The 27062-nt window shown below is 48.6% G+C and overlaps 3 protein-coding genes and 1 non-coding gene across 20 annotated transcripts in view; 3 read left to right on the top strand and 1 right to left on the bottom strand.

The window, feature by feature from the left end:
• The window catches only part of AFG3L2 (AFG3 like matrix AAA peptidase subunit 2), a 50154-nt gene extending 47849 nt beyond the window's left edge, over nucleotides 1-2305 (top strand). For all 7 annotated transcript variants that reach the window (XM_077975363.1, XM_077975364.1, XM_028837935.2 and 4 more), the window contains one exon: nucleotides 1465-2305. In XM_077975363.1, coding sequence (XP_077831489.1) covers nucleotides 1465-1683 — 219 coding nt within the window. In that variant the 3' untranslated portion in view covers nucleotides 1684-2305. The remainder of the gene's footprint in view (nucleotides 1-1464) is intronic.
• TUBB6 (tubulin beta 6 class V) lies at nucleotides 469-22662 on the bottom strand. 10 transcript variants are annotated; one of them, XM_077975389.1, is made up of 5 exons: nucleotides 22465-22598; nucleotides 22019-22127; nucleotides 19784-19894; nucleotides 6084-6206; nucleotides 4690-5837 (listed from the first exon to the last, which is right to left on the bottom strand). In XM_077975389.1, exons 1-5 carry the CDS (start codon nucleotides 22519-22521, stop codon nucleotides 5143-5145), a joined length of 1095 nt encoding a protein of 364 aa, XP_077831515.1. In that variant the 5' UTR covers nucleotides 22522-22598; the 3' UTR covers nucleotides 4690-5142. The 10 variants fall into 10 exon arrangements, with proteins under 10 accessions (XP_077831517.1, XP_077831515.1, XP_077831509.1 ...); XM_077975383.1 differs by having other exon boundaries at nucleotides 4690-6108; nucleotides 6181-6206; XM_077975387.1 differs by adding an exon at nucleotides 9876-9991 and having other exon boundaries at nucleotides 4690-6206; nucleotides 22465-22501.
• On the top strand, nucleotides 22502-27062 carry LOC144336544 (uncharacterized). 2 transcript variants are annotated; one of them, XM_077975401.1, is made up of 2 exons: nucleotides 22502-23122; nucleotides 26942-27062. In XM_077975401.1, exon 1 carries the CDS (start codon nucleotides 22502-22504, stop codon nucleotides 23000-23002), a length of 501 nt encoding a protein of 166 aa, XP_077831527.1. In that variant the 3' UTR covers nucleotides 23003-23122; nucleotides 26942-27062. The 2 variants fall into 2 exon arrangements, with proteins under 2 accessions (XP_077831527.1, XP_077831526.1); XM_077975400.1 differs by lacking the exon at nucleotides 26942-27062 and adding an exon at nucleotides 23440-23675.
• LOC114673953 (U6 spliceosomal RNA) lies at nucleotides 26930-27031 on the top strand. The gene has a single exon (XR_003724789.2). It is a non-coding gene; the product is annotated as a U6 spliceosomal RNA (small nuclear RNA).

Here is a 27062-nt window from a genome sequence, read left to right as displayed (position 1 = left end):
AGGCATCAGAGTGCACTACACCTGCTACACCCCTAGGCTCTGTGGTACGGCCTATTGCTCCAAGGCTGCAGACCCGCTCGCATGTGACTGTACTGAATGCTTCAGGCCATTGTAACACAATGTATTTAAACACATCTAAACATAGAAAAGGTACAGTAAAAATAAGGTGTTATAATCTCATGGGACCACTGTCTCATCGTTGACTGAAACATCGTTAGCGGCGCATGACTGCTTGAGTGGCTGCTGCTGGGCGTTTGCCTTATCTGTGTGGTCCAATGCATGGTCCCAAGTTCTGCCACTAGCTGGCTGGTTGGCTGTTCATGATTGGTAGAAGCTTAATTTGAAATTAGTTACAAAGAATGCGTCTAGGTTAAGTTCCAGTTTGTTTGTTTGTGTATGGATGGGTTCTGGGTACAGAAAAAGCCCTAAGCTAATGGCTCCTGCCTAGTCTGGTTTTTGTGGTTTTCGTTTTTGTTTTTTGAGACTGAGTCTTGCTCTGTTGCCCAGGCTGGAGTGCAATGGCGTGATCTTGGCTCACTCAACCTTTGACTCCCGGGTTCAAGCCATTCTCCTGCCTCAAGTAGCCGGGTTTACAGGCACCCACCACCGCCTGGTTATTTTTTTGTATTTTGAGTAGAGACAGGGTTTCGCCATTTTGGCCACGCTGGTTTCGAACTCCTGACCTCAGGTGATCCACCCACGTCGGCCTCCCAAAATGCTGGGATTACAGGTGTGAGCCACCGTGCCTGGCTGCCTATTGTGCTTTAACGCACATAAAAAGATACATTCCTGTTGCCTCCGAAAAGCAAACGTAAGATGCTGCGCACACTGAACATCTTTGTTTTTTTTAATTGAAGAGTGTGTCTTTGAGATGTTTACAGAACATGCACAGCTTCCTCCTTTTTTTTTTTTTTTTTTTTTTGTGAGAGGAGTCTTGCTCTGTCGCTAGGCTGGAGTGCAGTGGTGCAATCTTGGCTCACTACAACCTCCGCCTCCCGGGTTCAAGTGATCCTCCTGCCTCATCCTCCCAAGTAGCTGGGACTACAGGTGTGCGCCACCACGCCCAGCTACTTTTTTGTATTTTTAGTAGAGACAGGGTTTCACCATGTTCGGCAGGATAGTCTTGATCTTGTGATCTGCCCGCCTCGGCCTCCCAAAGTGCTGGGATTACAGGCACGAGCCACCGCGCCCGGCCAGCTTCCTCCTTTATTATAGATGGTCAGTGTTTATTGTGCAGATGTATGGAAATGTGTCTAGTATGGAAATGTGTCCCTTACAGATGGACATTGGTTGCTTTGATATTTTGCACATCTTACTCTAAAACTATGCAACCTTATATATATCTTAAATCCCTTTTTGGTCTTAAATCCTTTTGTGGAATGGGGTCACTCATTTTAATAAATTAATATTTCTGAATAGACTTTGCTGAGTAACTGTATTTAATGGAAATTGTTCATATTTCAGGTTGCTCTTCTGTTGTTAGAAAAAGAAGTATTAGATAAGAATGATATGGTTGAACTTTTGGGCCCCAGACCATTTGCGGAAAAATCTACCTATGAAGAATTTGTGGAAGGCACTGGCAGCTTGGACGAGGACACCTCGCTTCCAGAAGGCCTTAAGGACTGGAACAAGGAGCGGGAAAAGGAGAAAGAGGAGCCCCCGGGTGAGAAAGTTGCCAACTAGACACCCAGAGGGAGGCCGTCTCAGTCTGTCCGCTGTGGTTTCAGCTGGTGCATTATTTCGGCTGTGGCCTTCAGAAGAATGGAAATGCTGCGCTGACTTTAGCCAGCCACTGGCCAGGCTGAAATGATGGGGAGAGGAGTCCTTAGTCCTTTCAGCCTCGGAGGTCACAGTGGGTGGCAGGTGACTTTCCGGAGGCCTTGAGGGAAATGCACACTGTCCCACAGCCTCATTGGGCTCCCAGATGGGCTGGAAAGCTTGAGCCCAGAGTGGCCGAGGCTGGACCCTGGGGCACCAAGTGGGGTCGGCTGACCGTGCGGCAGGGATCGTTGCACTGGACTCTTAGCGTGTGGGAAGATGCTTTCTCTTTGTCGCCCACTCTTCATTCCTGTTTTTCCTCAGTTCCCCTGTGCAGATGGGCTGTGAAATTAAATTGGAGTCCTGATAAGAACATTTTAATTTGACTTAATATTTTAAAGATTGAATCCAGATCACCTGTTGCTGTCTTAATGGAATGGTTTTCTACAGGAGCTGTAACATACTTAAAAATATGAATGTATTATGTAAATATGGCTTCTTTACATAATAAAATGTCCACACTGTACCTTGTTTCAGAACACATAAAGGACCCCTGTTCATGCTCTGGATATTTTTAGAAAACATAATGGCAAGAAATTAAATTCTCTTGCTTTTTAGAGGAGAGTCCTTCAAAATCTCAGCCTCGCTGGTTCTCATCAGCTCCCACAGGAGGTTGGAACCTTCTAGAGTTATATGTCCTGCAAAGATGCACTGCGCTCTGGATATAAAGTACATGGGTCCTGAGGGGTTGGTCCTGGCCTGAATTCACCATAACCACCCAGTGCAGTCCTCAAGAGGCCAGTCATGGCCAGATGTTGGCCACACCTCCTGGGTCTAGAAGTTAACGCATAACTGTAGCAGGCCTGGCAGGCTGACCTGAGCCGTCACCTGGATTTCAGAGAAGGTAAAGTGGAACTAAGCTGGAGTCCCCTGGGCCCTGGCTCTCTGGGGACATCTCAGGAGTGGACTGAATGGTAACCTGCTCCTATTGTCTAGTAGAAGGGAGTTATTGGTTATGTGCTTCCAGAAAAGTGAGTCTGTAGTGTTGCAAACCTATTATCATAATTCCTAAAAAAAGATGGCATGAGGAAGATTTGCTAAGTCTTCTATCAATTGCTGCTATTTGGACATGGAGGAGACACTGGCATTTTTAACTATTTACATTTTTAGCAGTCTATTTTAACAGCACTCCAGCTTTTTAACATTACTCCAGCTTGCCTTGTGTGGTGTTGATGTCAGAACAGTGGCTTTAGAATTAACACAATCTAGTGGCATCCCTGCCATGGCCCCAGGCCATGCATGCTCCATCCATGGCTACTTTCCAGCATCCTGAAATGCCCACCTGTCCCCTGGCAGGCCATGGAAGCAGCTGTTTGGACTCCATAGCTCAGCATGCCAGGAGAACAGGTATCCCCTGCTTGACCTCTGCACCTGCAGGCATGCCACACTGGCCACTTCCTTTCCTCATGGGGTGTTTTTGGGAGGTACCCAATGAAGCATGGTTTCCAGGCTGAGGCTCACACAGTTGTGAGGGTGCCGGGTGTGCTTTTCACCACACAGGCAGTAGACAATTAGGTAGGAGACACTCTCTACTCCTTACCCAACCACTGCAAGACGTGGAGCCAGCGTGGGCTGCCCTCTCACAGGCCTTGGCTGTGAGTCCTCCCAGGGGATGAGAGTGGGGCCCACTGTGTGTCAGGCTTGATACAGTAAGAGTGACAAAGCCAGACAGCACTGTGTCACCCGTGTTTCTGGGTGAGGTGAGCCACCTTAAGCTCTGGGCCCTGGACGGCTGCCAGCGTGGCCTAGAGCCGCTGCTCAGCCTGCGCAAGTGGCCCTCTGTGCTAGGAGGAGCCGTGGCTACCTGTGCCACCACCATGTGGGGCCTGCTCACGCATGGATCTTTCCTCTCCATGGTCACACGGAACATGTTTTCAGGACAGATGTAGTGGTGAGCTGGTAAGATTTATTTTTACTGTGGTCTCAGAATAGTTCAGATTTCTGCAAAATGATCTGTAATCACCTCAAGTCATGCTGCTGTGTTTAGTGATGAAGTTTCCATCTTCCCAAGGCTGGAGCTTAACAAAATTGCTAGTGAATGTAAGGCCTGGGATCACAGACCACGGGTGTTGTGGTTGTACTGTGGGGCACCCTAACCCTCAGTGGCCCTGAATGACAAAGCTTTGTCTCTCATTCCCTGTCCAACACAGGTCAGAGTGGGCTCTGCCCAGGATGGTCACTCAGGAACCCAGACGGGTGGACAGGAGGGATTGGGGGGGCTGCCCACATGGGAGGCAAAGCAGGGGGGCTGGCACTGGCACTGACGCTTCCACCCGGGGGTGACATGCTGTGCTCATAGCAAGTCCCATGTTCACAGCTTCAAGAGGGCAGGAAGAAGTAAAGCAGAAATATTGTCAACAGTGAGGTCTGTACCAGGCACTAGCAGGGCTACCTACCATGTGTGCCCCATGGAGTCCGTCTTTGGAACCTCCAAAGGCGTGGCCGGTGGTAGAAGCCATCAAGTGTGATGGGCCACAGCAGAAAAGGGCCCGTCCCTTCCACGCAGGGCTGGCTGTTGGTACCCCAGCTCCCACCCAGCTCCCCTGGCTTTGTCTGGAGGCCAAAAGGCCTTTCCTGTGGCTCCTCTGGCTAGAAGGTTGGGGAACCCTAGCCCAGGACCTGACTTGGGATTCTGTGGGCGTCTAAAAGGTGGCTGCGGATGGGAAGAGGGGCTTTTGTTTGTGCTACATTGCCTTCCAGCTACCAACAGTTTTGGCCGCCCCGCTGAAAGCCTCCATTTAAAGAACAGCCCTTTCCTCCGTTGTTTTCGTGAAGTGGGGAGGAGTTCACCCCAGGGAGAGACCAGTGACCCGAGTAGCCAATGTAACCATACAAAGTAGCTTACGTCATTTATGCACATGGCTAGAGAGATGAAGACACACGTTTAGTAATTTATTATGAATCAATTATTTCAAAGTCCCATACTGCATATTCATATAAGGCAACACGGCACAACTTCAGGCTTCATCACAAAGGATGAAAAAGACTGTTTCTAACTCCCCTGCTAATTCTCAGACATGCTTGAACACTTAATGGAAGGTGAAGTTTATTTCGTGGCCCCTCAGTTCTCTTTCAAGTCCTCTAGTAGAAAGTCTCCATGGTGTGATCTTCTGACTGGGTAGAACCCGCAAGTAATTCTCTGCTATTTTAAAGTATTGTCTTTGTTCCAGATGACTAATTACATGACTTGGCTGCATTTGTGAGGGGCCGACACCAACACAACGGACCAGTGCACCACTCAGGGCCATGGGGTAGGAGGCACCAGGGTTCAAGAAGGAACTTGCGTGTTGAAGGATCTGAGCTGGGGCGGCTCCTCTATTCCGGCTATCCGTCTATCTCCTCTTCTTCATCCTCAAAAGCTTCCTCCCCGTCATTGGCGGTGGCGTCCTGGTACTGCTGGTACTCGGATACCAGGTCGTTCATGTTGCTCTCGGCCTCGGTGAACTCCATCTCATCCATGCCCTCGCCCGTGAACCAGTGCAGGAAGGCCTTGCGCCGGAACATGGCTGAGAACTGCTCGGAGATGCGCTTGAACAGCTCCTGGATGGCCGTGCTGTTCCCGATGAAGGTGGAGGCCATCTTCAGGCCGCGGGGCGGGATGTCGCACACGGCCACCTTCACGTTGTTGGGGATCCACTCCACGAAGTAGCTGCTGTTCTTGCTCTGGATGGCCAGCATCTGCTCGTCCACCTCCTTCATGGACATGGGCCCGCGGAACACGGTGGCCACGGTGAGGTAGCGGCCGTGGCGCGGGTCGCAGGCTGCCATCATGTTCCTGGCGTCGAACATCTGCTGGGTGAGCTCGGGCACGGTCAGGGCCCGGTACTGCTGGCTGCCGCGGCTGGTGAGCGGCGCGAAGCCGGGCATGAAGAAGTGCAGGCGCGGGAAGGGCACCATGTTCACCGCCAGCTTGCGCAGGTCGGCGTTGAGCTGGCCCGGGAAGCGCAGCGAGGTGGTGACCCCGCTCATGGTGGCCGACACCAGGTGGTTGAGGTCCCCGTAGGTGGGCGTCGTCAGCTTCAGGGTGCGGAAGCAGATGTCGTAGAGCGCCTCGTTGTCGATGCAGTAGGTCTCGTCCGTGTTCTCCACCAGCTGGTGCACCGACAGCGTGGCGTTGTAGGGCTCCACCACCGTGTCCGACACCTTGGGCGAGGGCATGACGCTGAAGGTGTTCATGATGCGGTCCGGGAACTCCTCGCGGATCTTGCTGATGAGCAGCGTGCCCATGCCCGAGCCCGTGCCGCCGCCCAGCGAGTGCGTGAGCTGGAAGCCCTGCAGGCAGTCACAGTGCTCGCACTCCTTCCGCACCACGTCCAGCACCGCGTCCACCAGCTCCGCGCCCTCCGTGTAGTGCCCCTTCGCCCAGTTGTTCCCTGCGCCCGTCTGGCCTGCAACAAAGAGAGTCCCGTGCCGTTTAAACAGGGAGGGGCTGCGCCATCACCGTGCCTGGGCACCGACAAGGAGGGCGTGAAGTGGTTCCATGGTGCGCTGTTAGCCAAAGGGAGGGGCCGGGGAAACAGGCACCCACCAACGGGGCAGGTGAGCAGGTGCACTGGTACGTTTTTAGGCAAGTCAGAGTAGCTACTGATCAGTTTTAAAGATGTATATACATTTGGACTGGCTGTTCCATGTTAAATAGGTTAATTCATGCACATGGTAGAATTCAAAGGGAACAAAAGGTATACATTAAAAAAATAAGTTACCTGCCGGGCGCCGTGGCTCATGCCTGTAATCCCAGCACTTTGGGAGGCCGAGGCGGGTGGATCACTTAAAGTCAGGACTTAGAGACCAGCCTGGGCAACATGGGGAAACCCCATCTCTACTGAAAATACAAAAATTAGCCGGGCGTGGTGGTGGGGAGCCTGTAGTCCCAGCTACTTGGGAGGCTGAGGCAGGAGAATTGCTTGGACCTGGGACCCGGGAGGTGGAGTTCCAGTGAGCTGAGATGGTGCCACTGCACTCCAGCCTGGGTGTCAAGAGTGGGACTCCATCTCAAAAAAACAACAAAATAAAGTTCTCTCCTTTGGGCTTTCTGAATTTTGTACTATGTATTAAGTATTTTATTTTCAAAACTGACACTTTTTCATGTTAATGGAGCCCCTCATTCATCAACCAGAATTACTGTTGCAAAATGTTTGCAGAATCAATTATTTATTCTGCCCCTATAATTAAATACTAAGCACAGGAAGTAATTCCTGCCCTCAAATTCTTTCCAGGCCAGTTGAGAAAAGGAGCTTAATATGCCTGAAAGACGTCTGTATTTTATGCAGAGTTCAAGTAACAAGAAAGAGACCTAGTTAGTCTGTTTTCTGCATAATGGTGCATTTTGCCAGACAGGCTTATGTATACCTTTATCTAAAAAATATTTGAATCTGAAAGATTGGCTCTTAAATTTAAAATCCTATTTTTCATTTTATCTCATTTTAAAATGGAGTATTTCACTAGCGGAAGCATTTTTTCCCAGCTGTAAAAATTACACAAGTTTGTATGTCCATATGAACAGATGCACTTAAAGAGGAGTGGGAGGAACTAATTTTTGCTTTTGCTTTTCTGGCACTACAAGTTTCACATAATGCAATGGCTTTCATACACTGCTGTCAACATTTGTATTTGTTTATTTAGAGACAAGGTCTCACGCTGTCACCCAGGGTGGTGAACACTGGCACCCCCTTAGCTGACTGCAGCCTGGAACTCCTGGGCTTCAGTGATTCTCCCACTTCAGCCTCTTGAGTAGCAGGGACTACAGGCACGTGCCACTACACTTGGTTAATGAACATCTGAAAAAACTAGATACTAAATACTTCTCATTCATTTTAAAGTTAACATTATTATTTTTCATAAATCAAATAGTTGCATATAATTTATTTTCTGGAAATAATATAATCACTTTAAAAAACACTCTGTTAAATATATCGATAGAATATATTTAAAATCAGAAATGATTCCAATCAGTTGAAGTTGATTCTTTTTAATTTCCTGTGATTACAAAGTTTTAAGTAATGTTATCTACATATATATATATATATATATATATATTTTTTTTTTTTTCCCTATTAGTTCACTTATCCAAGGGTGAATATTAAATACTGCCAGAATGGGCCAAGGCTTGGGATCAACTCTATTCCTCTTAATTTTTACATATATGAGAAATCTTGTCTACAGATACATGTAAATGGGAATGAATTATGTTCTACAATGTCATTCAGTTCTTTGTCTTCAGAGTTACATCCCAAAATTCAAATAGTGACCTGTTATCAAAAAGTATTTTCAAGCCTGGGCAACATGGCAAAACCCCATCTCTACTAAAAATACAAAAATTAGCTGGGTTTGGTGGTGCATGCCTTTAGTCCCAGCTACTCGGGAGGCTGAGGTGGGAGGAATCACTTAAGCACAGAAGATGGAGGTTGTAGTGAGCCACGACTGTGCTACAGCACTTCAGCCTGGGTGACAGAGCAAGACCCTGTCTCAAAAAAAAAAAAAGTATTTTCAATCATCTTTCACGTCATAACTCAATTTTGTTTGTTTATTGATTTATTTTGAGATGGAGTCTTACTCTGTCACCCAGGCTAAAGTGCAGTGGCACAATATTGTCTCACTGCAACCTCCGCCTCCCAGATTCAAGCAATTCTCCTGCTTCAGGCTCCCGAGAAGCTAGGATTACAGGTGCTGGCACCACACCTAGCTAATTTTTGTATTTTTTAGTAGAGAGAGGGTTTCACCACATTGGCCAGGCTGGTCTCCAACTCTTGACCTCAAGTGATGTGCCCACCTCGGCCTCCCAAAGTGCTGGGATTACAGGCCTGAGCCACTGCGCCTGGCCAACAACTAGATTTTGAAGAAAGCAGAATTGGAAACAACCTGACTTGCAGGTCATGCCATTTTATATCAGTCATTCTTTTCTTGTTTCTGAATGTAAAGCAAAAACGCTTAACCAAGACTTACTAAATACACTCTCACTCTTTCACTTTAAGGCAATTTACTTCAGTATACTTAGAGTTGGGAAAATTGAAATACCTAATTTCTAATATGAGTTTATCAATTTAATTTTTAATAAAATGTTTTAAATATTTTCATGAAATTTTGGGCTGCAGACTTAACTAACTCAAATCATAAAAACTTGCATTGCATTATACAGGCCTCTCCCCACTTACTCCCACTTGACTTTTGTCTACACACGGCTGGTGGCAACAATTCACACCACTGCCCAAAGACCAGCTTCTCTGCTCTCACGTGGGCAGGTCCATCCCTGATGCTGCACACACCCTGGGGACACTGAGCTATGAAGCAGTGAAACCACCAAGGCTGCCTCTGAGAGCTGCCAAGTGCTATATCGGGGAAGCAAGCTGCCTTCCACTTGTCGATCTTTAATTAGTGGACAGGGGGCTCCCATGCAGTTGGGGACACCGGCCTGCTCACAGTGAGGTCTACTGGTGGCACCCCTGGGTTCCGCAGTGCATAGCAAGTGCAGCCTTACACACTGGTCCTACTCTTGGAGGGAGAACGAAGCGTTTATCGTGCTAAGCACTGTAGGTGTTCAGTGCAAGAAAAAGTCCGGGATTCTTCATTCAGTGTATTGAACTTAATGTTAAAATGTACTGGACTGTTAATAACTCCTATCACATACAAAGGATACCCTCCTTAAATATCTAAAGAAGTCCTACAAAATCAGTAAGAAAAACAACAGCCGTTAGGAAAACAGGCAAAGGCTCTAAACATACAGCTCACAGGAAAGGAAATTCCAATAGCTTAGGTGCTGGAAATAATGCTAAACCCTTCTCCGAAGGGAAAGGCAAATTAAAACAAGGAGATTCTGTTTTTCTGCTATGAAACTGACAGAGATCAGAACACCTGAGTGGCACTGGTGAGGGTTTGGGGAAGGCCACTTCCCACAGGAGCTGGTGGAGACAGCCAAGGGCAGTGGCCTCTGGAACAGCTATCAAAATTATCCCCCTAGACACAGCAATTATACTTCTGTAGACCCATACATGTGCAAAATGACATATATACAAATGTTTACTGAGGAACAGTTTATAAGAATAAAAAGGGGAACAACCTACATATTACCTGAAGACTGGTTAAATCCATGGCAGTATCTTTGCAGAGGATACTCTCAGCCATCAACAGGAATGAGGCAGCCATAGTTGTGAAATGGAAAGATTTTCAAAATATGTTGCTGGGGAGCCAGGGAGGGACACTAAGGTACTGAACAGTGTATACAGTTGGCTCCACTGTATGTATGTGAATATATGTGTCTGCCTGAACATATCTGAAAGGACATTCAAGAATCTTAACACTAGTTTGGGGTAGGAAGGAGATCAACTTTTCACTGTATACCCTTTTGTTCCTTTTAAGTCCTATGCCATGGAAATGTTTTACCTAGCTAGCTAGCAAAATGAAAAAAAAAATTACTTTATTAAAACATGTACAATGCAATTAAGAAAGCACAGACAGTTGTCTTTGAAGGATGGGGTCCTAAGGGAGTTCAGTTCTAGCTTTATATATTGCTTGTGACATTTTAACTAAAACATGTATTTTATGATAATCAAGTGAAGATTAAAGTATAAAGGAATTTATTATTATTATTTTAGAAATGGGGTCTTCCTTGGCCGGGCGCGGTGGCTCACGCCTGTAATCCCAGCACTTTGGGAGGCCGAGACGGGCGGATCACGAGGTCAGGAGATCGAGACCATCCTGGCTAACAGGGTGAAACCCCGTCTCTACTAAAAACACACAAAAATCTAGCCGGGCGAGGTGGCGGGCGCCTGTAGTCCCAGCTGCTCAGGAGGCTGAGGCAGGAGAATGGTGTAAACCCGGGAGGCGGAGCTTGCAGTGAGCTGAGATCCGGCCACTGCAGTCCAGCCTGGGCAACAGAGCAAGACTCCGTCTCAAAAAAAAAAAAAAAGAAATGGGGTCTTCCACTGTTACCCAGGCTGGAGTGCAGTGGTGCAATCATAGCTACTGCGGCCTCCACCTCCTGGGCTCAAGGGATCCTCCTGCCTCAGCCTCCTGAGTAGCTGGGACAATTAAAACATTTTTTTTGGCCGGGCGCGGTGGCTCACGCTTGTAATCCTAGCACTTTGGGAGTCCGAGGCGGGCGGATCACAAGGTCAGGAGATTGAGACCATCCTGGCTAACACGGTGAAACCCCGTCTCTACTAAAAATACAAAAAAAATTAGCTGGGCGTGGCAGCGGGCGCCTGTAGTCCCAGCTACTCGGGAGGCTGAGGCAGGAGAATGGCATGAACCCGGGAGGCGGAGCTTGCAGTGAACTGAGATTGCGCCACTGCACTCCAGCCTGGGGGACAGAGCGAGACTCCGTCTAACAACAACAAAAAAAATTTGTAGAGAAGGTCTCCCTATGTTGCCCATGTTGGTCTTAAACTTTTAAACTCAAGTGATCATCCTGTCTTGGTCTCCCAAAGTGCTGGGATTGCAGGTGTGAACCCCTGAGCCCAGCTCTTCTTTAATGAAAAATTTTAAAATGTCATCAGTAAGTGGGAAATTACTAAATGATGACACATACAATGGTAGGCCCTGTGACTGTCATGGAGGATGTCTGAGATACATTAGTGAACTTTTCAAAAGGCTGCAAAATGGTGTATGTAGCAGTATCCCATTTTCCCCAAACAAAATCAGCTTTGTGTGTGCTCGCCTAAGTGCACGTGGACACAGAAAAAAGTCAGCAGGGCTGGGTGCGGTGGCCCATGCCTTAATCCCAGCACTTTTGGGAGACAGGTGGATCACCTGAGGTCAGGAGTTCGAGACCAGCCTGGCCAACATGGGGAAACCCTATCTCTACTAAAAATACAAAAAATTAGCTGGGCGTGGTGGCAGGCGCCTGTAATCCCAGCTACTCCAGAGGCTGAGGCGGGAGAATCACTTGAACCCAGGAGGCGGAGGTTGCAGTGAGCCGAGATGGTGCCATTGCACTCCAGCCTGGGTAACGAGCGAAACTCTGTCTCAAAAAAAGGAAAAATGCCAACAGGACACAGCCCAACTGTCTACACACTCAGTTATCCCCCTAGGGAATAAAACCTCAGGGGCCACTAGTAGAAGGCATTAGAGCATTCCCTTTCTACACTGTATATACAATCTATGTGTACTGTTTGAAAAAAACATGTACAAGCAGTTTGTTTTAACTTTGACATGGAAACATTAAACCCTTTTTTTTTTAAGGCCAGCTACGATAATCCTAGCACAGGAAGGTGAAGTGGGAGGATTGCTTGAGCCCAGGAGTTTGAGGCTACAGTGAGCTATGATCACACCACTGCACTCCAGCCTGGGTGACAGGGCCAGACCCCATCTCAAACAAACAAAACCACACATTTAAATATTAAACACTGAAGTTTCCAGAGAGCAGAACTGGCCAGCCGAAACTGACCACAGTGGGCGCTCGCACTTGTTTGCAGCGTCAGCCTCCCTAGATCTCCGTCTCAGTCCCACTGAGAAGTCAGCTCAGCCTTTCTCTCCTATTGCCTTTGCCCCACTTGGCAGTCCAAAGCCCAGTGCCACTGGCACGGCAGGACCCTGTGGCTCTGCAGAGGGGCCGGGCTAGGCAGGTGCCTGCTGTGTGCCTGCGGCACACCCCATGGGCCTGGCCATTTTAGTACTCTCAGGTGGCCGTTTCCTTGTGTTTTTCACAAGCCGTAGACGGCGTCTAGAATGTGACTGTTCTCTTACAAACAAAGGATTCTCTTTCTTCCTGCCCAGCTGTGTTGCACAGTGAAACCTGGCTGACTGCCTTCTCTTAGTAGACAAAAAAACAGTCACTGTCCTTCCTAAGCCCCCACCAACTTCTCTCCACCCCTTCCCCACCCAACTTCTCAGGCAGCACCTGGCAAGACTACAACATAGGCATTGGGAGGAACGAGCTCAGGGCTGGTCCACACTCAGTGCTAGAAATGTCCCATTTTACAAAGGAAAGACCCAGGGCAGCTGTCAAAATAGCCTAGGACCTATTTCATTAAAATAGCAGAAACCAACAACTGAAAATAGTAGGTAGCTTTTGGCAAACATAGAACCCCAATCAATCGGACCTTGAGCTAGCTGTAAGTGGACGGAGATGCTGAACTTGACTCCCTTTGCAGCTCACACCATTTACCCAGCTTCCTCAATACTTATAGCATGATTAGCCACGAAATTTTCTGTGCTCTTGATGAAAGTAGGAAGCTGGTGACTTCTGAAAAATATTTTGCTACTGTCTCCTAGCAACAGATGTTCCAGTTAAATATTTGGGAGTTGTGAACTGAACATCTTCTGTACTGATACGGTGTGACGTTAGTGACTTCAGACAGTTAGCAGGAGGCTGCCAACTCTAAGCTTTGGCAGTGGGGCTGCAATAGGTACCCAGGGTTTTCTGAGTCCCCCCTCTGGTTTCGAGCTCACACTGGGTGATGGAGTAACTATCAAGGGTCTGTGCACTCCTGCCCCCTCTTCTAGCCCTGAATCTGGAAGAAAAAGAAATACAGAAAGAGGCTGGAAGAATGTTTACCTTTCTGGTGCTTCGTTCTTTTCCCATAAAACTTTCCAACAATCAAATAGGCATGACTGCTATGCAACCAGCAATTCATTACAGAAAAGTTTTTCTTTCTTTTTTTTGAGACAGGGTCTTGCTCTGTCACCCAGGCTGGAGTGCAGTGGCGCGAACACTGCTCACTGTAACCTCAACCTCCCTAGCTCAAGTGATCCTACCACCTCAGCCTCCTGAATAGCTGGGACCCCAGGTGCACACCACCATGCCTAGCTAATTAAAAAAATTTTTTTTGTACAGAGAGGATCTCACTATGTTGCCCAGGCTGACCTTCAACTACTGGGCTCAAGTGATCTACTTGCCTCAGCCTCCCAAAGTGTTGGGATTATGGGCATGAGCCACTGTCCAACTGCTAAGTTTTTTCTTTCTTTCTTTCTTTTTTTTGACAGGGTCTCGCTCCATCACCCAGGGGGCAGTACAGTGGCTCGATCTCGACTCACTGCAACCTCTGCCTCTCAGGTTCCAGCAATTCTCCTGCCTCAGCCTCCCAAGTAGCTGGGATTACAGGCGCCTGCTACCACGTCTGGCTAATTTTTGTATTTTCTGTAGAGACAGGGTTTCACCATGTTGGCCAGGCTGGTCTCGAACTATTGCCCTCAGGTGATCTGCCCGTCTGCGCCTCCCAAAGTGCTGGGATTACAGGTAACTTTCACTCTTAAAAGTGTACACTACTAATGTGAGTGAGTGTTCCTAAATAATTTCACACTCTATTTGGAAATGGAATGACACTGGTTTATTGTAATTTACCAACTCTAACTGAAACAATATGGTATAAAGCCAGTGAGGACAGATCATCTCCAGTTCACAGACAATTCTGCCTCTTTTACTGGAGAACGACTTAAAAACTATTTAGCTAAACAATATAGAATGTTTATACATTCCGGATACTTCTCCATTCTCCATAATATGTTATTTTAACAAATAAGCATATTCATTTAAACAAGTCACAATTCTTAAAATGGTGTCAACTTGCTAAAATTCCTATTAAAGACGTATCATGTCAGTACAACCTGTTGAAAACTTAAAACATTCAATCAAAAATGGGGTTGCATGTCAGACGAAGCAAAGATGCAAGAAGCAATTTCGGGGAAGTTTTTATGTGCCAAAGGTCATTTCTAATGTTTTTGAAGGCTTACAGGGACAGTTAGACAACTAAATGGGCACCGTAGGTCTGTCTTAATTTGTCTTAATCTTCGCGACCCCATTTGTCAACAGCTAGAAAGACCTTACACTCTCCCAATGTTCAATTCAAATAAACCAAAGAAAACTTCACAATTGCTCAAGTGGCAGCTATGAGAAACTAGCTTCTCACCACTTCAGTAGTTTGTGATGCACTCATTTCATAAAGATCAGTTCATGGCTTTGATTCTCTTGAGGCCTGGCCAGGTCCGGGCTGCACTGCGCTGACAGCTGGTGGGTGAGGCCTCCTCGGGGCACCCATCCAGACTGGGTTGGGTCCCTCAGTTGCTGCCAGGCCTGGGGCAGACTGGGCCGGGGCCAGACAGCCATGACCTGCCGAAACCTTCTCCATGAAAGCTGCTTTTTCCGTGACCCCACCTTTTAGACAACTGACATCTTTCTTTTGACACAGTTAAGGCATGCAAAAGCATACGAAAAACAATACCATGAATCTCTACACACCTACTACCCCTTTAAGAAATAAAACCAGCCACTGGTACATGAAGCCCTGTATAACAAGTCTGAGTGTGAACATACTAAACTATGTAGAATTGGATACTTTTTTCCTATTTTATCTCAAAAAGCAGTAATGGGTGTGGCATGAGTTTCAGCTAACCACCCTTCCCCTGGGGAACAGTGCAGTGTGCACTGAGTTGCATTTTCATATCCTGTCTTCCGGCTCCTGTGTGTGTGAGTCCTGGCGTGATATGTGTGCAGGTTTCTCTGTTTTACACTGACAATTTATGTCAGCATAGAATAGAAGGGCCAAATTCAGAGCTGTTCTTACACTTCCTATAAAGTAGTTTGTAAAGCTCTGAGTCTCTCATAAAATAAGCATTCAGGTGCTACGTTTCTTTGAAAAGTTTAATTTCAGGCAAAAGTGCAGCAAAAACTGTGCTCTCAGACACTGCTGGTGGCATTAATCCAACCGGAAGTGTGTAAAAAGGGCTTAAATCTCTTCACTCTTTGACCCAGTAATTTTGCTTTTTGAGAATCTATTCTGAAATCAAAGTTAGAAACTGACAAATTGAAGTGAATCAAGATGTTCAATATTCATTTTAAGAACAAATTGGAAAGAAACAGCTTCCTGATTATTGGCCATTATATAGTTGCATAAAGAATTAATTACACATTATGGAGCTATTAAAAATTATGGATTTTAGAAACTGAATATGGTTTATAATGTCCAATGGAAAAAGATATAAATGATACCATGATTACAACTAATGAAGCCAGCAAAAAGAAAGAAACAAAGATGAAAAAGATACCTCAGTGCTGACAATGATTATACTAAAATGATGGGCATACGGAATTTTTTTTTAACTCTAGTTTTAAACTTTCTAAGACTGTGGTTATATTAGTTTTTGCTGAAAAAAAGCAAAGTTTAGAAAGCAAAGCAAAGTAAAAATTAAAAATAAATACAAATCACTCAGGATGGTGGGGAGATCTCCCTTTTAAATATATTCCCCTTTATGAGACAATGTCAGCTGTGTCACCTGCTGTGCTTCCTTTTTTGGATTTAGTTGCCAGAAACCCAGAGCTAAAATTAATTCTCAGCCACAGCTGAGCTCACAGTTGACTCTGTGTTGTAAACTGCTACATTTATGCCTGTCTTTTACTGTTGTTTCATATCCTTGTTTGAAGAAGGTATATACTTGACATAACTAAAACTTTAAGATCTTCTTTATCTATAAAAATTCACAGACGTTCTTGTAACTGTTTCCCTATCTCAGGAAGGACTCCTGCGGGGCAGGCAGGCAGCGGGGGAGGCAGGCAGCGGGGGAGGCAGGCAGCGAGGGAGGCGGGTTTTCACTGCATGGCCTTTCCAGCTGTGCACCACGTGCACACACTGCCTATCAAAGAAGAGGTGTGATTTCTAAAAGGTGTGTTAGTTGGAAACACACGAATTGTGTCTCGTAAAGCTCACTGAGACTACGGTAGACTCAACCAACTGTAATTCAGACTCAAGAAATCTTAGCTGTCCGCTCAGATTCTCACCAAAAATCCACTGAACCTCACAAGACTGGGCAGAATTCTACAAGGAGGTGGGGAGACAGGGCCATTTCTTCTTGCAGATTCTTACAAGGGTCTGTGACCCCAAGATGCTTGGGGGTCCTTCCTTTCAGACAGTGAAGTGAAGACACCCAGAGAAGGGAACTGATACCCCCAATGGGCACAGAGCTAGGGTCAGCTGCTCAGTTTCCCTCTCCCAGTGCGGTGCTTTCTTCCTGGCTACGTTAACTTGGGAATGTGGTCCAGAAAGAAGCTGTGGCTGCTGAGTCTATACCTACTTAGTAAGTGAGTTATTCAATGCTGATCTGTATAAAGTAGGGTCGTCCTTTTTCCTTCCTCACAATACAGAATATTAATGTTATCCAAGTCAGGTTTTTATTACAGTACTCAGAGAGCAGTCCCTCCAAACTGACAAGGATGACACTGGGCAAGAGGAGCTCTCAGACACCCGCCGTGGGCATGCACATGGATTCAGCTCTTCTGGAGGCCAATCTGCAATCTCTATGTGTGAGCATTTCTGCAGAACAGATTCCGTGAACTGGAACCCTTGGATGGAAATTACTGATTTGCTCAATCTACTAAGTAGTTCTCTGAACAGCTGTTATTTTCCCAAACACATTCACCGACACTAGGTCTTAGCAGCTTCTAAAATACTGGCCAATCTGGTGGGAGAAAAATACTTTGTTTTAATTGCCCCTCACCTCTAGTTACTAGTAAATTTTGTCTCCAGGTATTTATAGTTTTATTACAATTGTGAATAGAATGTGTTTGCCAGTGATTATTGCTTTTAATGTGATTTATCTGTTCCAGTTTGCTGGGACCCTGACAGTTTTATCACTCAAAGTCTAGTGTCCTGAGGAACACCTCCTCCCAGTTCCAGGCAAATCAGAAAGATTGGTAACCTGATAGCAGAACAATTAATTTCTGAATATTTTATCTTGTGTCTGGCTCCCTTACTAAAGTCTTGTAAGTGCTAGTCATTTTTCAGCTGATAGTGTATCTAGAAACTCCAAGAGAATCATTTCATCAACAAATAACACTTTTGTCTTTTCCTTTACATGATTTGCATATTTTCTTTCTCTGGTTTTTGTGCACTGGCTAAAGCCTTCAGAACATGGAACAATTGTAGAGACAATGGACATCTGTTTCTTATACCTAATTCTGCTGGGAATGCTTCTAATGTTTCACCAGGGAGTATAATGTTGCTATGGGTTTCTGGTAGATAGTCTGTAAATAAAGGAAGTTTCTTTCTATTTCCAGCTTACATAGAAGTTTTTTTGTCCTCTACAAATCGGGAACACATCCAAAACTTTATCTTTTTTTTTGAGACAGAGTTTCATTCTTGTTGCCCAGGCTGGAGTGCAATGGCGTGATCTTGGTTCACCGCAACCTCTGCCTCCAAGGTTCAAGTGATTCTCCTGCCTCAGCTTCCTGAGCAGCTGGGATTACAGGCATGCACCACCACACTGGGCTAATTTTGTATTTTTAGTAGAGATGGGGTTTCTCCATGTTGGTCAGGCTGGTCTCGAACTCCCGACCTCAGGTGATCCACCTGCCTTGGCCTCCCAAAGTGCTGGGATTACAGGCATTAACTACTGCTCCTGGCCTCCAAAACTTTAATCTCTTTAAAAAAATTGTTTCCTGCTGGGAGTCAAAAAAAACTCCACTTTTTGGGGGCATCTATTAAGATGTTGTCTTTAATCTATTAGTAGACTTCTTAATGTTGAACCATCCTTGCATTCCTGGGATGTTGCTAGTATTTCTCAAACACTTATTTTGTAGTAGACATTCTAAGTGTTTATTTAATCCTTACATCTTACTAAGAGGTAAACAGTCCCACTTATGATGAGGAAATTAAGTCACAAGTAAGTTAAATAAGTCTAAGGCCACATAGTGAGTGGAAGGGCCAAAATTTTAACTCAGGGAGTGTGGCAGCAGAGCCAGAGTCCTAACCATTACACTATCTAATAGCACATTGGTCACAATGTGCTACTAATATATTTTTTTTAAAAATGCAACTGTATTTGATATTCTAAGTATTTTATTTTGGATTTTTGCAGTAAGTTTGATACACAGCTTTTACTTGTATGTTCTAGTAGAAGCTACCTAGCCTCATAGGAAATGTTGGGAAGTTTTCCATCATTTTCTCTCTGGAATGGTTTGGATAATGGGGATTGTCTGTTACCCTCAATTAAACTATCTCTTCCTGGTGCCTTTTGAGAAAGGGGTTGGAATGTAGATTTTTCATGATGTATTTGATTCCTACACCATAGTGCTTTTAAGCCAGAATCAGTCTTGAAATTCTTCACATTTTCTTGGAAGACACTGCCTTTCACAGGTATTGGAAATGTTTGATTGAGTGAGGCATTTTTTTTTTAAAAGCAATAATGTAAATAGATATGTGGTCTCTAACATTAAAATAGTCAGGTGGGAAACTTCCAAATCTGCCCCCTATCCTGTGGGTTCTACTTGATAACACTAATGGTACCACTTCATTTAATTTTATATAATTTTCTTTAGAAGTCTGCAGAAAGACAGGTTTACCATCATTTTTTAGGTGGAAGCAGCGAGGAAAAAAAGGATTTACCTAATTCTGATAAAACCAATATAGGAACCAAAAACAAATGGCAAATAACTTTATAATGATGGGGAGAAATAAGCTAATGTCTAAAACTGTTTCTTAGTTTTTCTTTTTTTGTTTTTTGCTATTTTTGAGACAAAGTCTCACTCTGTCGCCCAGGTTGGAGTGCAGTAGTGCAATCTTGGCTCACTGCAACCTCTACCTCCTGGGTTCCAGCGATTCTCCTGCCTCAGCCTCCTGACTGGCACGCGCCACCGCGCCCGGCTAATTTTTTGTATTTTTAGTAGAGACGGGGTTTCACCGTGTCAGCCAGGATGGTATTGATCTCCTGACCTCGTGATCCACCTGTCTCGGCCTCCCAAAGTGGTGGGATTACAGGCATGAGCCACCGTGCCTGGCCTGGTTTTTGTTTTTTAATCAAGAACTACCAGTAGAAGAATTTCATTTAGAGATATAGTGGTTCCTTCCCACCAAAAAAGTCAAGATTTAAAAAAAAAAAACTTCCTTGTGATGAACCCAGCTAGGGATAAGGAGGGGTGGGTCTAGGAACCACTGATTTCCATTCACACTTTTTCTATGACACGTGATGCTTTAAATCTGGCATATAAACTAAGTTGATCAAAAAAAAAAAAAAAGAAGAAAGTAAGAAAGATGGAACCTACCAAAGATGAAGTTGTCAGGCCGGAAAAGCTGCCCGAAAGGCCCGGACCGCACGCTGTCCATGGTGCCTGGCTCTAAGTCCACCAGGGCGGCCCTGGGCACATATTTCTGAGCTGGAGGAGAAAAGAACCATCCACAAGAGTTACTTTCAGGTTTCTAAAGGAATTGACTTCAATTCCCACCAATTGACTTTCAAGTCCCACCAGTTCTAGCTGCCTGAAATGGATCACCCAGGGTCTTTTCAGAGAGGGTACAGGAACTTTCTTACAATCACAGAATTGGCTGGGCGCACTGGCTCATCCCTGTAATCTCAGCACATTGGGAAGCCAAGGTGGGCAGATCGCTTGAACCCAGAAGTTCGAGACCAGCCTGGGCAACAGAGCAAAACCCTGTTTCTAAACACAAACAAACAAAACGAAAAAACAAAAAAAATTAGCTACGTGTGGTTGGTGGTGTGCACCTCTAGTCCTAGTTACTCTGGAAGCTGAGGTGGCAGGATCATCTAAACCCAGTTGTGCCACTGTACTCCTAGCCTGGGGCTACAGAGTGAGACCCTGTCTTTTTTTTTTTTTTTTTTTTTTTTTTGAGATGGAGTCTCGCTCTGTCACCCAGGCTGGAGTGCAGTGGCCCGATCTCGGCTCATTGCAAGCTCTGCCTCCCATTCTCCTGCCTCAGCCTCCTGAGTAGCTGGGACTACAGGAGCCCGCCACCACGCCTGGCTAATTGTTTGTATTTTCAGTAGAGATGGGGTTTCACCACGTTAGCCAGGATGGTCTAGACCTCCTGACCTTGTGATCTGCCCGCCTTGTCCTCCCAAACTGCTGGGATTACAGGCGTGAGCCACCGCGCCCAGCCGAGACCCTGTCTCTTAAAAAAAAAAAAGAAAAAAAATCCCAGAACCTTAACACTGGAATGAGGAATGAGCCCAGGCATGACCTGGCAGAGGAGGTTCCAGGAAGAGGCAGGATGAGAAATCAAGTCCCCTGACTTCCTGCCTACTGTATTTTCCAGCTCACCCTGACACCTCTTTCCTGTTAGGAAGTTTTAGGACTTTAGCTCCATGGAAATAAACTATGTATTACAGAAAATTGCCAGGTTTGGATGAAATTCTCTGCTTTGTGACACCTCCCCCATGCATACACATACATGTGCCCATGTGCAGTGTGAGCACCTTGTTACCGGGAGCACTCCACTGGCTCTGTTTCCCCAGAGTCACTCTCATTTTGAGTCAGAGTGTTCTTGTGTGGAATTTTCATGCCAATTGGGCTAGAACTTGTTCCCAGTGAGGACAAGGTTAATGATTCCAAATAGGACCTGCTCTTCAACTCCTGTCCTGCAGTGCACACACCCAGATCGAAAATGGATGTACCCAAGCTGGGCGAGGGGTTAACAGGAAGTGCAGTGTATACTGGAACTGTCCTTAGTGTCCTCTAGAAATTTCATCTTCCATGCCCTGATGTTCCCGGCCAGTCATTGCTGCATAAATTAATAAAACTCCACTAGTTGCTCAGAACTGCCTGCAGTTTCAACTTCCAGGGAGGTTAAAGTCTTTTTAGAGGTCTGCAAGGGACCAGAAGAGTCACTGAAGAGAGCGTTTCTCAAATTTTTAGCCAAGAATCCCCAGTAAGAGATACATTTTAAACTGGGGATTAAAAAAAAAAAAAAGCTTTGTTTTTCCCAAGGATCCTTGAGAAACGCTCTAATTAACAGGTCTCGCTCTGTCACCCAGGCTGGAGTGCAGTGGCACGATCACAGCTCACTGCAGCCTCGACCTCCTCGGCTCAAGCCCTCAGTTAAGTGGTAATACAGGGGCGGGCCACCGCGCCCGGCGAATTTTAAAATCGTTGGAGATCGGGGCGGGAGGGGGCCGGGGTGTGGACAGCCCAGGCTGGTCCTGAACTCCTGGGCCCAAGTGATCCTCCAGTCTCGGCTTCCCAAAGCGCTGGGATCAGAGGCTTGAGCCACCGCGCCCGGCCAGACAGAGAAGGCTGGACAGGAACCGCTGCGCTGATTTCACAGCGCGAACCAGCGCTCTGGCCCTCGGGATAGGCCGAATCCAGCTGCTTGAATAATAAACTGACGGCGGATTTCCCGCCCCGGAGGAGCGAAGGGAGTGGCCGGGCCTCCCGCTACGTCCCGGGAGAACTTTTCCCGAAGCAAACGAGCCGCGCGCAGAGGCGGCGCCCGAGGTCCACGCGGGTCCCGGCCGGGCAGGGCGCGGCGGCCGCGATACTCACACGATGACTCATTGTAGTAGACGCTGATTCTCTCCAGCTGCAGCGCCGAGTCTCCCACGTAGCCCCCGGCCGGGTCGATGCCGTGCTCATCGCTGATCACTTCCCAGAACTTGGGCAGGGCGAGGCGAGGGGGACAGACGCTCAGAACCCAGAGCCCCGCACGCCGCCATCCGCGCCCACCCCGGGCGCCCCGGCGGCCGAATTCCAGGCGCGCCTGAGCCGCCGGCAGCCGCTCCCAGTTGGGGTGGGGGCGGGGAGCGAGGAGCGGAGGTTCCCCGGCCGGCCACGCCCTGGACGCTCCCTCCCTGCGGCCCGCGCGGGTCCGCACCGGGCTCCGAGGACCCAGGGGCGCAGAGCTGGTGCGCGCCCGTGGGGGGTCGCGCCGGGAGACCCGGGGCCCTGCAGCCGCCCACCCGCGGGGAAGCCCCGTGCAGCGCCAGGCCCACCTTGGTGCCGATCTGGTTCCCGCACTGGCCCGCCTGGATGTGCACGATCTCCCTCATGGCGGGCGCGGCTCTGCGCTGGGCACTGGCTCTGCGGACGACGGCGGCAACTGCCGGCCGGCTGCCAGCGTCCCGGGGCCGACTCTCCGCGCCCCCGCCCCCGCCCCGCCGCTCGCCAATGGCTGTGGGCCCCGCCCCGCCGCCCCCGCTCGACGCCGCGGCCCAGCCTGCAGCGGGCGAGGAAGGACGCGGACGCCAGTCGGGGACCCTTGCCGGGAGCCGGGCGGAAAAGGACGGGCCAGGGGCTGGCGGGGAGGAGACGGGAAGGGGCGCGGCGCCCGCCCCCACCCCCGTTTTGCTGCCCCTCGCGGTGCCGCGCCCGAGGGAGACGCGAGTCGGGCCGGGGCGTCGGGGCGGCGGAGCCGACGTGGCCCGCGGGGTCCCAGCGCTGCGCCCGGAGTCCTGCAGCCGCCCGCGGCGAGCCCAGCCCAGCGGGGAGACGGCCCTGGGGCGCGGCGGTGGAGCTTTTCGGGGTCTCTGATCCCTGCGCCCCCGGGCGCACGTTTTTAGGGCCTCCCCGTCCTGCTGTTTCCGTCTCCGGAGATACAGGGGCCCTTCCGCTCCGACGACCCCCACCCCTTTGGAACGGGGTTTAGCTCAGGTGACTATAGAGCTGGATCCGAAAATGAACACCCCCTGCGCCGGGTCTACGCAGCCGACCCCTCACGCGTTAGCGAAGAAATGCGCTTCGGCCTGGGAGGGCGCGCGCGAGTCCGTCTTCCCGGCCAGTTTTGCGTGGTGGAAAGGAATGACCGCGGATGCGGGCCGGGTGACTTGGATTTTAATGACCGCGGATGCGGGCCGGGTGACTTGGATTTTAATGACCGCGGATGCCGGGCCGGGTGACTTGGATTTTAATTCTAGCTGTTTCTAGTTGACAATGCACTTCAGCGGACTCCTCTGTTAATGTTACCGTAGGGGACCGCCGAGAGCCTTTCAGCCTCCAAAATGCGGGATGCTCCGGCGTCTGCGGTCGGTGTGCATGCATCAGGGCTTTTGCGGGAGTTTCCTCACTTGAACGCTTCAGACTGGGACCTCCAGGGGAGCCTCTGCGTCCCCTCCCAGGCCCTTGGAAACGCCGCACAGGAGGAAGCGACGATGTTCTGTAATTTGCACTGGCACTTTCTTTTTAGATGAAAACTTTGGGAAAATCCTAATTGTTTGTGTACATGTTTGCGTGTTTGGAAGGGAGTGGAGAACTTTAAAAGTTTTTCTTTTGGAGTTTTGCAAATGTTTCCAAATTAAGGAATTTTTTTTAAGCCTTGGGTCCCCGCCTCCCCACTGCTGTCTCCACCCCAGTGCAGCTCCTCGGCCTTTTTTCGGGTCCCCACACCTCTTTACACAGCCACACGCCCAGGTAGCAGAGGAGGCGGCCACAGCCCAGCTCCTGCGCTCCCATTTCAAACTTTGAGCCTGAGATTACCCAGCCACCTTCTCCTGAGTCCTCAACACCCTTATTTAGGCTGTTTGTTTCCATTGCTTAATTATTGACTCCAACGAGGCTATCTTAACCCATCTGGCCGGCCCGAAGTCTAGTGTGGGGAGCGGAGGGCCTGTGCATCCCTGGAGGAACCCTTCCTCCAACTTTAGTCTCGCTCTCTAAGAAATCCAGCCATCAAGTGGTTTAAAAGAGCCTACTTTAGAAGCTTTGGTCGTTTGCTGAAATAGGCACCCTTTCAGTGTTAGTCCTTGGGTGGAATTTAAGTCCAGGGGTCTGATCGAGCCAGAAAGTAGGTCTAGTTAGCGTGGCCTCAGGAAGTCCGTTGTCACTTGGATTTGACAAGGGACAAGATGACCTGCTGGTTTCTGGGCTCCTGCTCGCTCTGGGCTCTGCGCTCTGCGCTGTCTGCAGGGGTTGGTACCTGCGGAGTGCGCTTTGTCTGGAGCAACGCGGTGCTGGAGGATGAGGAGACCGGGAGGAAACCTTCCCCCTGCAAAGCTTGTCTCCCTTCCCTCCCATCAGAGGGAAGACACAAGGGATTCCCCGCAGAATGAACCAAGGCCTCCCCAGGAAGGACATGGGGACAGTTCTGCTGTGCAAAGCCTGAATTCACGTTTCTTTCCTAAAATGGCTCCAGGTCTCTCTGCAGCCTTGGCCTGTCTTTGAATCCCAGCCCTGACTTCCCTGGTGTCTGTTGGCCACCCCCTTCTGCGAGCCAGCAGGTGAAGCCCTGACCTGTCCGCCTGGCCTGGGGCTCTCCAGGCTCTGGTCCCCTACCCTCACTGCCCCTGGGCGAGGCTGTTTGTGACGCGGTGTGGCCAAATGCACACAAGCCGCAAAAGTCATAGAGGATACATTCTCTTCTCCTACCTTAAAAAATACACCGTGGTATCTGGAAAGCTGGGTTCCAGTTTGGAATTCTCAGGCTAGGCCGGGCACAGTGGTTCACACCTGTAATCCTGTTACTTCCCAAAGCTGACATGGGAGGGTTGCATGAGCCCAGGACCTCGAGACCAACCTGAGCAATATAGTGAGACCTCTGTCTCTACAAAAATTTAAAAAATTAGCCAGGCATGGTGGTACATGCCTGTACCCAGCTTGCTCCAGAGTCTGAGGTGGGAGGATTGATTGCTTGAACCTGGGAGGCGGAGGTTGCAGTGAGCTGTGATCATGTCACTGCATTCGAGCCGGGATGACAGCGTGAGACCCTGTCTCAATTTAAAAAAAAAAGAGAGAAAATTAAAAAAAGAAAGAAATCAGAATTCTTTGGCCGGGTGCGGTGGCTCACGCCTGTAATCCCAGCACTTTGGGAGGCCGAGGCGGGCGGATCACAAGGTCAGGAGATCGAGACCACGGTGAAACCCCGTCTCCACTAAAAATTACAAAAAATTAGCCGGGCGCGGTTGTGGGCGCCTGTAGTCCCAGCTACTCGGGAGGCTGAGGCAGGAGAATGGCGTGAACCCGGGAGGCGGAGCTTGCAGTGAGCCGAGATCGCGCCACTGCACTCCAGCCTGGGCTGGGCGACAGAGCGAGACTCCGTCTCAAAAAAAAAAAAAAAAAAGAATTCTTGGGCTCCTCGTTGATTTGCATCAGGACATGGAAGTGGGGCGGCTGGTCTCAGCCTGCAGTCCTCACTTTCAACACCCGCCTTTCTCCCCACCTCCAATTCTGTCCCACACAGAGATGGGTCTCCTGGTACATGCCTGTGGACACTTCAGTCCTCACCCACTCACAGCCATCCCAGGCCACCCTGCAGGAGGAAGGGGCCGTAGGAGTAGGTTTGGGGAGGTCTGGGCAGGGACTCCTGAGGTCTGGGGGCTGAGGTGCCATCTAGGAGCTGTGGGCACATCCCAGTGGCCCCATAAGGAGGGGGCAGGCCAAGGACAGGGCTCCTCGCCTGAGTCAAAGGCAGTGATGGCATTCATGACTTGGTGCTCTGGGTGAGCCACATTACCCATGCACTCCTGTCTGCCCGCTTTCCTCCTCCTCTTGCTGTCTCTTCCATGCCTTTGATCACAGTCTTGTTTCTCAGAACACCTGCTTCTGTTTCATGCATGTGTAGTAAGGATTCCAGGCTCACCGCCCAGGTTTGAGTGCTGGTGTTTACACACACCTGGACCGTGGGAGATGGCTGATGGGTGTCTCTTCCTCTCCCGCCCTTTTCTGAGCTGCACTGAGGATGAAGACAGGAGGGTCTCATCCTCTCCAAATGCTGAGAAGTCCCCGGGGAAGGGGACCCGGAGGGGCCGATCTGGCTCTTGAACTGGGCTGGTAATGGCCATGGGTGGTGTCATTTTCAACTAAACCCCCAAATCTGGAAAAATGAATGACATCAAACCCTGGCGTTTTTGTGTGACGTTCTTCTTGGTGGATAAAGGATGGAGCTTCTCCAGAAAGAAGTGGGCATTCCACCTGCCAACTGTGCAGGGAGAGGCAGAGGCAGGGACAAGAAGTGGAGAGTGGGAGGGTGCCATGGGGAGGCTGGGAAGGCTGGGGTGCCCCAGTGTTGACCTCTCTCTGGGCCCTGGGTGTTGCCACGTGGACTTCAAGGACAGAAACACACTTGCTCCTCCCCGCTGCCTCGCTGGGGAAAGGAACCTGCGGCTCCCAGTGGCAAGCCAGGCGAGCAGGCATCAGTTCTGAGTTAGGCTAGGAGTGAGCTGTCTTGCTATCTGGCACCTTCAGCGAAGCGTTGTCAGAATTTACTCTCTGTAGGTTCTGGGAAGGGCAGCCACGGTCCTCCTGATCTGGTGAGTGGGCACCGGGGCCAGTATCGGTGGGTGGATGAATGTAACCCTGACCCATAGTATTCTGAGGTCAGTCAGCCTGAGTGGTCTTGGTTACAAATGGGGGCGTCGAAGTTTATAAAGGCGGTCTGGGGACCTGCTAAACACTAGACTGTGTTTGCGCAGTCGAGTTAACGTATTCTCTTGGGTTCTAATTCTTTTGAAAAATAATATTTCATACTTGCTTTGGCAGCATGTATACTGGAATTGGAATGATACAGAGAAGACTACTGTGACATTGCACAAAGATGACATGCAAATTCATGAAGCAGTTCATATTGGTTTTTTTTTTTTGAGACAGTTTCATTCTGTCA

The sequence above is a fragment of the Macaca mulatta genome, chromosome 18 (assembly GCF_049350105.2).
Source record: "Macaca mulatta isolate MMU2019108-1 chromosome 18, T2T-MMU8v2.0, whole genome shotgun sequence".
NCBI classification, from domain to species: domain Eukaryota; kingdom Metazoa; phylum Chordata; class Mammalia; order Primates; family Cercopithecidae; genus Macaca; species Macaca mulatta.
Note: the sequence above shows the minus strand (reverse complement) of the source record. Positions and strands in the feature narration are given on the sequence as shown.